The 12,279-nt window shown below is 47.6% G+C and overlaps 1 protein-coding gene across 1 annotated transcript; it reads right to left on the bottom strand.

The window, feature by feature from the left end:
- Positions 1-1,533: 1,533 nt before the first annotated feature.
- On the bottom strand, positions 1,534-6,419 carry LOC125518993 (protein ROLLING AND ERECT LEAF 2-like). The gene is made up of 4 exons (XM_048683880.1): positions 4,464-6,419; positions 3,835-4,043; positions 3,323-3,546; positions 1,534-2,730 (listed from the first exon to the last, which is right to left on the bottom strand). Exons 1-4 carry the CDS (start codon positions 5,932-5,934, stop codon positions 1,956-1,958), a joined length of 2,679 nt encoding a protein of 892 aa, XP_048539837.1. The 5' UTR covers positions 5,935-6,419; the 3' UTR covers positions 1,534-1,955.
- Between the last annotated feature and the right edge of the window lie 5,860 nt (positions 6,420-12,279).

Genomic DNA, 12,279 nt, shown 5'->3' on the forward strand with positions numbered 1-12,279 from the left:
CCTTACGATCTACGTTATTTTTCATCGGCGGCGGTTGTTGTTCTGGGGTGCTGGTCCTATGAGGCCTTAGCACGACGACTTCCCGACTGTCTACTACAACTAGTTGTGCCCGGCTCCGGCGATGACGGCGGCACGCCTTCGGCTCACTTCGATACTTGTAGTTGTCGCTAGGTGATCTATGAATCTGGAGGTATTTTTTATTTCTAGTGTTTGTTTTACTATCATGATTGAAGATAAATAGATTAGAAGTTTTTCCGTAAAAAATAAAAATAAAAAAATTGAGTGCTTCGTCCGTGATCCTCTGGCTCAGGCCAAGATGGTCATGAGGTATTGTTTTCAGTCCACCATGGACTGCAACGATATCATTCAAGGCTGTTCATACATTCGGTGGCTGCTGCAGCGTTGAGACGTGCTTCTCCATCGCCGATATTCACGTTGAGATAACCAAAAAGATCATTTTTATTTATGTCATTATGCTGCCTAAGATAGCCAAAATAGTTTTCGAAAAGAACACAATCCCATTACAGTGTGTTTGGTTCAGGGGAATTAGAGACGAGGAATGGGAGTTGAGGGGTAAGGAGATTAAAAATGCACTGTTTGATTAGAGGGAATGGGAGTTTAAGTGGGAAGGGGACTGGGAGTTGAGAAAACCAATTCCCACCGATTTCTTCTCAGGGGGTATCCTGTTAATTCGTGAGCAGAATTCTATCCCACGTCAATTCACATCATATGCCAAACAGGGAAATGGGAGTAAAAATCTACTTCCCATACCTAATCCCTTCATAAACACCCTTGAGCAAACTCTCATTCCTTGCCCAAATGTTTACCAAACAGGCTGTAGTGCAGTTTGCTAGCTCGTTGTAGGTTCGCCCTGGTCTGGTTTTATTTGGGTTTTTTGGTTTCTTTTATTTATTTATTTTTCCTTTTTTCTTCATTTTACTTTGATTTTCTTTGTTTTCTCATTGGATTTTTGGTTTTTCTTTTTTTTTCTTAGTTGAACTTTCGTTTTCCTTGTTTGCTTCTTGGTTTTCTTCAGGTTTTTTTGCTTTTCTTTTGTTTCTTTATCAGTTCCTTTTTTGCCAACACATATCTACTTTATTCTTAGTATACAATGTACATTTTTAGAGCACACGTGAAACATTTTTCTGATACATGCCAGACATTTTTCAAACACATCATGTATATTTAAAAAAATACATGTTTTGAACACTTTTTGAATACATGGTAACATTTCCCAAATACAAATTTTACATTTTTTTACTGGCAATAAATATTTTTATTAAACTAAGGGAACATTTTATTACATTTTTAGTTAAAATAAAGAAATTTAAACATGTAAATATTTTCTGAGCCTCTTGGATGTTAAAGGAAATAGAAGATCCATCAGCCTGTCCAAATAAGGTTTTTATAAAAAACAGTGATGTATTTGAGAAAATTCTCTTCTCCCTCAACAATCGCTTCTTCTTGCTCTAAGGGAGACAATTTTTTAGTCAACTTCACTGAAACATCAAACTCCAAGGAGACAACACCACAGAGCAGAAGGCGGAGAACATCTGCATTCAGTAGCGCATTTTTTTAGTGGAGACCAGCACATAAATACAGCTGTTACAATGTACAGGTCAAATTCTACAGAAACAATAATCTATTCTGCATAACCACTAACTGAACTAATATATGTACACAAAGCTGAAATGGCTACAAAATTTCCTGGCCCTCCTTTGAGGCGCTCCAACCAAATTCACTCCTGGCTCCTGGCAGATCATTTGGTAGAAGCAGCAATAGCTAATGAGGAAACTGCCCCAGTGTTTGTTCAGAATCATCTGCAATCATTTCTGGATTACGTAGTTCGGTACAATGGTATTGTGATTGGCATATCTTATTACCATTGACTCCTGAGATCATCTCTTCTCATTGTACAGACCATCATTCAGAAGCAAAGGGCGAAGACCTTGAAATCAGGCTATACCACTGTCAGGAACCCTTACATTCTCATAACCTTTCAGTGTCTCTTGAGTAAAAGACTCCAACGCTTCAAATATTGGAGCCAGGCCTGCTTTCAGGTCAGTTGCACTTGACTCTTGGATTTCTCTCACAGTCTCCTCATGCCTAGCTCTCTGCTCATCCAATCTTGTGTGCAATGCATCCAGAGCTACCATGCGGCTATTGACCGCCCTGCCATTGTCGCCGTCGGGTAAAACCGCCTTACCAGCTTTAGGATGCCCAGGCAAGGCTTGATCCTTTTGGTGAGATTTGAGCCTCTTTGAGAAGTCTCTAGATAAATAGTCGGCTTTCATCTTCTGCTGCTGCGCTTCGTCCTGTCGCTCCCATAATATGTGCACATTAACAGCAAAAGCCTCCATCGCATCCACGACAGCGCCTTCTGGTATCCTTTTCATGGTCTGACACCAATCATTTGCTGTGATGAACACACCAGGGGCTCCAAGTCTACCAGGAGAGAACGGCGCGATGCCGTCGGATGTTTCCTCCTTTTCCTGAGGAAGCCATTTGAGTAACCAGCCATTGAGGGTTTCGATATACGCCTTTTGTGATATGATCCAATTTCTGAAACAGGAACACCAGTTCAGAAGTTCCATTTCTAGTTCTAGTGTAACCTTGGATGTTTCTCTTTCAGGTCCATTCTTGGGGATAAGAATATGAGATTTAGTTTCAAGTATGGAATGAAATTGCTTCCTGTGGCACTCAAGAATGAATTTCCACATTCTAACATGCCTGCACCATAATGACAACAGTTTATGGTCAGTCCGCTGAAAAATCTTATCTTGCAATATAGTAGGAGATCAAGAATCTTTGCAAGATATAAATGAGCAAAAAATACTGTTTGAGACAATAGCTATGTGCCAGGGAATCTTTTGTTTTATTAAAGCAAGTCACATAAGAGGCCAAGGCCATATCTGTTTACATGACAAGTGCCCTGCTCAATACAAAACAGGATAACCAAACTTTAGGATGTCCTAACTGAAGCTTAATTTAGTGGCGCAATCAGAAATTTATCCAATTAAACTGTGATTATAAACACATCCTAAAAGTAGCTGATCATAGGTAATGTTGCGATGGTTCTCATGAAAAAAAAACTGTATTCAAACTGTTGCAACATCCAGTGCTAATAATTCAAATATTGGACATGATATCAACACATTGTAGCATGGTTTAAACAAGGGCAACAATGTTCCTTATGACTGCAAAAATAAAAAAAGTAGTGAATGTCATCCTAACAATTTCACAGAAATAATAAATGCTTGGAATTTCAACCATTTCAAGATCAACTCAATAGGATAAAAAAGTTGAACTAGACTTCACATACCCCTGAATGAGCTTAACGAGGTGTGGATGTAGCTCATCATCCCGTAGTATGTGGATTCTCCTAGAAATAACTTTGGCTGATCTCATTGCAATATTGATTCTGGTGAGCAGTGTCCTTATAGAGGCACGTGTGGAATCAATTTTATACGGTTCTGCACCACTCTCATCCAACTCTTTAAGGCGCTTCCATTCTTTGTCATATGTAATCCTCAACTTTTCTTCCTCCTAACAAAATTCAAGGAAAAATGCTAATGAGATACTTGCAAAAAAACGCATGAAAAATGAAAAGCACCACTTCATAGATAAAGATAAAATTAATTTAACACCACTATGAGGCTCAATTTTGTGCATATGAGTCAACCAATGCATTTCAGAGCATACGAGCTCGACAGATGGAGAATATTACGTAGAGTTTGAGAGCACTATCAGGCTTTGAACTTCTGAGAGTTGATCATTATAGGAATCATGACAGCAGGAATAAAGGCACACTTTTTATGATGAAGAGTAGCATACCATGATCTCCTTATGAAGTCTTTTCTCCCACACATACAATCTGTCCATTATAGAAGACAGGGTATTAATTTCAACACCGCTGGTACCATCGATTCTTTTACTTGAATTCTGAGTTCTGCTGGATGAACCAATTGCTGATTGTTCCGCGTTCTTCACTGAAGGTTCAGAGAACAACAAGGCAAAGGTTCCTATCATCCGTGAAACTATCACTGCGTCAAGGTAATGGCCAAGTTAGTTAACCTATTAAGACATAGTATGATTGAAAAAGAGCAGGCAAGGTGAGGAAGAATTTCTTTCTGTGGACAGATCAATATGATCAGAAGAAAGATACACAATACCATATCTCATACATTATGTTATGTACTCCGATTAATAATTACTAGAAAATGCTATGTGCATCATAATGATGCAGAGGCCGGAGGTTTAATCTCCTTTTTGGAAAAAAAAATTCTCATATATGAACCTTAGGAAAAAAAATTAGTGCTAAGTTAATACAGGAGCATATTAGCTAAGTTGGCTTGAGTTTGCATAAGAATCTGATGCTGTTAGGAATTCAGAGTACACTTTCAGTGTCACAGCAATTGAACATGTATGTACAATCAATTGAAAAGAGAAGCGGGTATACTCACATTTCAAGATTCTACTCCGCGGTCTGTACCGAATGCTCCCGACCTCAAGGATCCTGGCAACATCATCTCCACAGGCGACGGCAGAGTTGAATTGCTCCTTTATCTCCTCCACAACCTCTGCAACATCCCTCGTCCCAAAGCTCGGCAGCGGCGGATTCTCACCGACCACCATGGATGAGTGCTCCTCTGAGCTTACCCTCTTCACCTTTGCCGGATCATCGCCAACCGGCGCTGCCGCTCCTCCTCCAGCATTGGCATTGTCACAGTCACAGCTACACACGCTCCCCTCCCCTGACTCGAGAACCGAAGCACTGAGGACGCTGTCAATCTCGCACTCGGTGTGCTCCATTGACACCTTCACCTTGGCACTGACATCCGCATTGTCGATCCGGTTCGACGCCGTGCTCTCCACCGCCTTCCTCGCCTTGAGCGACTCCCTCATCGACGACTCGTGTTCCGTCTCCTCCTCCAGCTCCGGGATCCCCTCCCGCTCCCTCACCTCGCTGGAGTTGGGGCTGCTGGAGAACGACCCGTCCGGAGCAAACCCCTTTTGGTTGTAGTGTGGAAGGTCCTGGTTGTAGGAGTCGAACGGGTTGAAGAAGTCCCACGGCGACGCTTCCGGCATCGGCATCGGCGGCGGCGGCGGCGGCGCCGGAGCCGCCGCCTCCCGGCCACGATGCTCCACCGGCTGGCCCCCCTCCGGCACGCCGTACATTGGGTTGTTGTACCCGTACTCGTACCCCATGTAGGAAGGCACATTGGTGGCGAAGTTGCTGTAGCCGTATGGTTCTTGGTACACCGTGTTCGCCGCCGCCGAACTGGCCTTCATGTAGTAGGCATTGGGAATTGCGACATCTGGGATTGGGAACGAAGAAGGGTAGGCGTCGTAGGAGGCCTGCGCCCATGGCATCTCGGGCCTGCCGTCCCACGGCATTTGGGGCATGCCGCCCCACGGCATCTCGGGCCTGCCATCCCAGGGCATGGCGGGCCTGCCCTGCCATGGCATGGCCGGCCTGGCCGCTGCAGGCTCTGGGATGTGACGCTGCTGGGGCACTCCAGTCGGCGGCGGGATCTTGCCGCGGGCGCCGTGCCCGTGGCCGGGGTCATCGCAGGCGCAGTCGTCGGCGGAGTCGGGATCAGAGTCGGAGGCGTCGGAGTGGAAGTGGAGGTGGGAGTGGCCGGAGTCGGTGTGCGGGGTGGAGCTGGAGGCGCTGGGCTTCTTGGGCTCGTCGTGGTCGGAGGGGGGCAGCGTGAGCACGGGCGACCCGGGCGGCGAGGCGGCGTGGTGCTCGTGCGCGAACCGCGCGAGCGCGTCGGCCACCCGCGGGAGCGCGCGGAAGTAGGCGGCGTGCGCGGCCGCGAGCGCGGCCCGGCGGTCCCCCGCCGCGAGCATCAGGTCGCGGCGCTCCCGGCAGAGCGCGGCCACGGGGGACACGTCCGCCGCGTCCAGCCGCGAGCTCCGGCACCCCATCCTGCCCTACGCCCTCGCCCGCGACGGCATTGCCCGCCCCCGACGCCGCCAACTCCGTGCCCCGCCCGCCGGAAAGAAAGAGGAGCCACGAAACAAGCGCGGGGGAGGGAGCAAAGGTGGCGTGGGCGCGTGAGCTAGCTAGCTAGTGTACTGAACACCGAGCTGCGCGCGCGCGCGACGCGAGCGTGGCACGGCGGGCACGGGCACGTGGAGGAGCTGCGACGAGGAACGTTTATTATTGAGCATGAGCATGAGCATGAGCAGGCTACTGACACTGGCAGTGGCGACGGGTTAAAGCAGATGCAACGCACTGCTCATTCGGTACAGCAGGGTGAGCGAAAAGACGCTTGCTCTTCGCTCACATCACCGGAAAGATGTCTCGGGGCTGCCGGAGGCGAGGGCTCGGGGAGGGGCCATGGAATCGCGGAGGAGCAGTGCCGATCCGATCGCCCGTGTATGGGTCGCCGAGGGAGAGAGAGAGATGGAGACGGGCCGGCGATCTGTTACCGCTGCGGTAAGTAAATTGACAGAACGCGTTTCGTTTCACCGTGGAACGACAGAGAGGAGAGGGCACGGGGTGGGTAGTGGGTAGGTAAGTTTCAGCGCAGCGGCAGTAACATCATTGCGTTGCGTCTCGCTCCCATTTCTGTGCGCGACGGTGACAGTAATATTTACTCGCTCTGCAGCCCCCGCAGTACACGCGTTAATTCTGTGCTCCGTGGCGAATCTGGCGTGATAATTACCCGATGCTCCTCCATCATGGCCATGTTTGCTCAAAAGATTTTACTAGCACGATTACATCCGGCGCCCGCTGCAGTACGGTGCGTTGGTCCTGTTTTAGATAAGAACCGCTTGCTCAATTAAGAGAAATAATACAGTAAGTTAAACCCTCGTCGTGCAGGGGCAAGGGCACGGCATTGATGGTCAAAGATTCCGCGCCACTGAACTGAACCCCTAAAAATTCTGAGCTCCCGCGCTTTGCCTCCCTCGCCCGCGCACGGCACGCGCGCACACATGACCACGCATCTCGATCCAACTACGAGAACTCCGGCCCGCTAAATCGGATCACGTGGGTCGCTGGAGCGCATCGAGGACGCCACGGCCACACCCCTCCACTGGAGCCTATTCTCAGTAAATCCAAGGGCTGGCACTGTTCTAGATTCTGCACCATTTACTGGAGACTAGAGCACGCACTCGTAACAACAAGTAGCTCTCCCTCTCTCTCGCCGTGCTTTCCCGTCTGGGCTAGTAGTAGCTTACCTAATCGATGGGGTGGCGATCTGAAAGGAGGCAGGGCAGAGGCAGGCACATGCATGGCACGCTAATCACTCATGGCGGAGAAGGAATCAACACATGGGGGACGGAGATAACGTTCAGTTTCCGGATCGTCGCTAGAGTCGGGATCGCCTGCGCAGTCGCATCTCATCATCACGCCGGGCCATTGCGGCTTCTGCAAGCTCCGTGCCTGTGCACAAGACTGGCTTAGCCGCTTGCATAATGCGATCCAGATCTGGGCCGGGCAGCAGGAACCGAACCACGGACGAGTTGGCGTCAGGCTGGTCGTGCTACTCCTACTGCTACAACAGTGCTAACCCGTAGAGTGATTTGGTTTGGTAGTAGCATAACGCTGCTGTTACGGCAGGGTCACGGGGTTTATGATAGATTAAGATTATTGAGGCCTACGAGAGGCATGCAGAACGGAGGTGGAGTGCGCTGCTAGTGCTAGTGCTTGGAGAGGAACGAGGGGTGGGGGCACGTGAGCCGGGTCGAAAGCGGGGACTTTTTGTCCGGCCGGCCATGGAAAACCAACCCCGGCTCGTCTTGATCGGAGCACGTTGCTCGGTTTAGTTAATCCGCCCGAAGACAAGAGGACCGTACGTACCGCTGCTCCACGCAGCCATGCTGGGCGTTCACGAGGCCCCAATTCCCGAGGAGCGTCTGTGGCACTGGGGCAGGTCAAAGCGCGCATTGACTGATCGGACCGGTGACAGGCGGGGCCCCACGGCGAGCTTAATTGATTGATTGTACTTCCGTCGCCGTCGTCATCGTGAGGCTGGTCATAATGGAGAGGAACTTAGGAGTAACATCACACACTTTAATACAACTTTGTTTATGTGTCACATATTTAATGAAGAGAGAGGTGCTTGTGGTAACTAGCTAAATTACCGGAACATCACACATTTCAAAAAACAATGAGTCTATAACCTAATAAATACATTGTTGCATGACACTATATAGATGTTCCTACCCACTGTGAAGATAGTAACATAGTCTAGAAAAGTGTGTAAGTTAGTAGACTATGTTCTTGCCCATTGTGACCGGCATGAGGCAGTGAGACGCTCGCCGCACCGACAGCGACGCGGAGGGCGGAGGCGTGGGCTGCGTTTCCGGTACGGGCTAGCTACGGGCGGGCCGCCACGACGGAGTGGCCTCCCTGCGGCGGGTACGCGTACTGCTGCCAGGGCTATAACGTGCGGCGCAGAGCGCAAAACGACGCGACGTGACGAGTGCCGGGCGCACCCCGGCCCGCTCCTGCTCCGGCCGTGTGCGGCATGAGGAAACGGCCTCTTCCGGACGGCGACGGTGAGGAGCGGCACGGGCCCGCTGTGAGTGAGCACGCTCGGCTTTTTCTTTTCGTAATGGAGGCCTGCACTGCACTTGCCGGAGGTTTTTACTGCTTGCCGCCGGCGTCAAGGCCGGTGTTTTTCGCGCTGAACGATCTCGTCGGAGAAGCTCCATGGACGTGGGGCTCTTTCTTATCTTAGGATAAAAAAATGATCCATGGCCGTGGTGGAGAGGACAGCGAAATTCTCGGGCTTGCTTTGTTTTTTGGGGGGCCGAAATTCTCGGGCTTGAATCTGAACCACGGGCCTGGTGCAGCCCATCTATCTGCTCGGGCGAGAGTGTGGGCCGCAAGGCAGCGACAGACAGACAGATTACTGCTCTGATTTCCTCAGCGAAATAAAAGAAGTTTCGTGCTGGTGCGAGCGGGGCCGTCTTCTTCGAGCCTTCATTTTCGACAAGGCCGCAGAAAAAGACCGCGCCTGTGCCCGTACCTGAGGCCGACCGGCGGGCCAAAATGAGCCAGCTTTTTCTGTAACAACGGCGCCCACACGTAACAAGTTGGCCATGGAGGCGTCAGTCCTTTTCACAGGATAAGAATCAGGTGCCAGATTTCCGTTTATCGCTCGTAGGCTTTGCAGTTGCAGGCAACAAAATCTGGTGCCCCAGTGATGAGTTTCATCTTCTAAAAAAAAGAGTGATGAGTGTTTTAATGAGGTAATCTTGGATGGCAAATAAGCAAAGGTGGTGTTTTATGTTTTTTCTCTCTAGAAAAGATGGTGGGGTATGCTTGTATGCCTGTTAACTCTGCCCGGACACTAGAGATGAACAGAGGATAGCCATGCCACCTTCTCTCTTTTTTTTTGTGAGGAGAGATAGCCATGCCACCTTCTCTCTCTTTTTTTTGTGAGGAGAGATAGCCATGCCAGCTGCGAGGTTTATCCAAAAATTGTCCACCCTCCCTATTCGTGCGAAAACGAAAATACAAGTTGGTCATGGATTAATGGGCCGTGTGGGATGAGGTGAGCTAATCCTGGTGGAGCAACAAGTCCATGTACCCTTAATCCAACAGGTTGCCTTCTTCTGAACTGCATGGAAGCTTCACTTGCCGGCCTGTACTTGCCATGAGCAATAGAAAAACGACGGCGTGTAACGAAGCAGATTTTGTACTGTTAAGAAACCACGTTTGCTATACGTAACTTGCTTTTTTGTGTCTCCCCGACACAGGCGAAAGGAAGGAGAGCAAGTTTTCCTTGTCCGCCGAAGGCGAGGCCGTTGCCTGTGGGCTCTCCCTCTCGTCTCGTCGCTCCGGCAGCGGTGGGAGGAGAGTGGGGGAGCCCCGGGGCAGATCCTATTTGACGCTCGCAAGCGTCAAAAGGACATGGCTTCGCTAGAGCTCGGCTCCCTGACGCCCCAGTTTGGGCCGTTAAAATTGTTCATTGTATATCACAATTTTTTAAATATGTATTTATAAATTGTTCAGAGTATATAAATGTTTAATGTGTATTTAAATATTGTTCAGAGTATACAAATTTTCAATGTGTATTTAAATATTTTTGTGATATATGCTGAAAAATATTTAGTGTGTATTTCAAAAAATTGTTCAATGTGTATTTAAATACTTTTCAGTGTATATCACAAAAATATTCAGTGTGTATTTAAAAATTTGTTTAGTGTATATTACAAAATTTCCCAAGTTTTAAAATTTGGTCTGAATTAAAAAAACACCATTCCAAACATTATTCACATTACTAAAACACATTTTTTTCAATAAATGGTTGGAAATTCCTAAAAAAATTAATTTACTGCTGCATTTATTTCTTAATGTTTCTCTCTGCCTGAATATCAGTTACACTCAGCAACTCAAGTGGTAAGGAACACAGATCCTTCAACTTGTGGTTATGAGTTTGATTCCTAAGTATCACATTTTTTGGATTTTCTACTTGCTTTATGACAGCACTTAAGGGGCTAGCCCATTAGGATCGCCCTTGCGCGAAAGCTCTGGAGTATGACACTTGCGGGCGTTGTACAGGGGTCTTGAACCCTGGGTCTTTTCAACAACCGTGTAGATACACTAGTAGAGAAAAGCCTAGCTATGGCGTGACAAAAACGGCCTTGCTGGCGTGGACGTCCGACGCCACCAATATGATGTCATTGCTAAAAGGTAGTGATGGTGTTGGAGCCCACGTCAGCAGTATTTTATGTGCTGCTGGCATGCCACGTGGCCAACACTAGCGGTAAGTTCATCTTAATACTATTGTTCCTTCTTGGCCAACCCCAGCAAATTGATTTTTTGGTAATATTTTTTTTTACTTCACAAACTAAATAATTGTACTTCACAAAAGGTACTAGCTAGTTACTCAATAGATACCCATCAACTTAATAAGTTAATTAAACTTCAAAAAAGTTACTCACCAACTCAAGATGGACTAGATACTTAAAGAACTACTCTTCATCAAGGATTACGTCAGCTGGCGAATCTTCTTTCAATTGCCCTCTCCATCTTTTTTGAAATGAGCTATGTCCACCTTGAGCTCATTCCTCTCTGCCCTGAGGAGTTTTCTCTCCTGCTTCAGCTCATCCCTCTCCTCGATCAGCTTATCCCTCTCGTCCCTTAGCTTTAGTCTTCTGAACGAGCTGAACACTCTTGTTGTGCAGCTCTTTAATCTCTGCCTTTAGCGAGGCATTCACCTCTTGCATGTTGTTGATGGTATATTGATGAGTCTAACAAATCTTTGTTGAGCATGTCCACATCGTACACCTCCTTGTTATTGCCCCCAGAATTGGCCATGACCTAACAAATAAATAATTTGTTAGACAAAGTAGTTTAACATATGCGCTCCTAATTATTTAACACATGGCCGTTTCTACACATACAAACACATACAGTTGAACTAGCATCCATTGGAAGAATGAACTAGCATGCCACACTTTTTGAGTCACATGCCCCACTTTAGTCAATCGGCCACCATAAAAACTGTTGCATGCCACACTTGTGGCACATAAGTGTGGATGGCAACCAAACATTGCCATGTGTATCAAAATGCCTAGAGCATGATTTTGCACTCATTTGGCACTGCTTCAACATGTGTACTGAAATGCCTACAACAAACACAAATTATATATCCATATGGCAGTTTCAATACATGCAAATTATCCATCTATTCAAATTATCATGCACTGCCAAACTTCTAATTTGGCCTACTCACTTCACATTGTAGTTTCTATTCATTTGGCCTACTCACTTCACATTCTAGTTTCTCACAAACTCCTAAATTTTCCTACCTAGTCAAATTATCTTGCACTGCCAAACTGAAACCCTAGTCACCGACAATTTGCAGTCAATGTCGTGGAGGGGATGAACTCACCGTCGATATGTAGTCAATGTCGTGGAGGTGATGAAGGTGGAGGGGATGAACCCTAGCAGTCTATCGTCGTCGTCGCTGAAACCCTAGCGATGCAAATCCAACGAAATCAAACCAAATGAAATCAAATGGTTCTAGAGTAGGGCACACACACACACAGAGAGAGAGAGAGGGAAGGAGGGAGGGAGAGAGAGAGAGAGATTTACCTGTTACCCAACAACCGGAACCCGCCGGAATATAAGGGCAATGAGCGACGAGATAAAGGGGAACGGGAGAGCGAGGGCAAAGTGTGACGCCCGGATAATTAAGCTACAGTAATCTCTGCTAACAATGCCACGTCACCACGATTACGGTTGTTAATCTCGCGATGATTCAATCCCGTTCGGATTCAAAATTCAAATTCAAGTTCAAAAATAAA

The sequence above is a fragment of the Triticum urartu genome, chromosome 1, assembly GCF_003073215.2.
Source record: "Triticum urartu cultivar G1812 chromosome 1, Tu2.1, whole genome shotgun sequence".
Classification (NCBI taxonomy): Eukaryota; Viridiplantae; Streptophyta; class Magnoliopsida; order Poales; family Poaceae; genus Triticum; species Triticum urartu.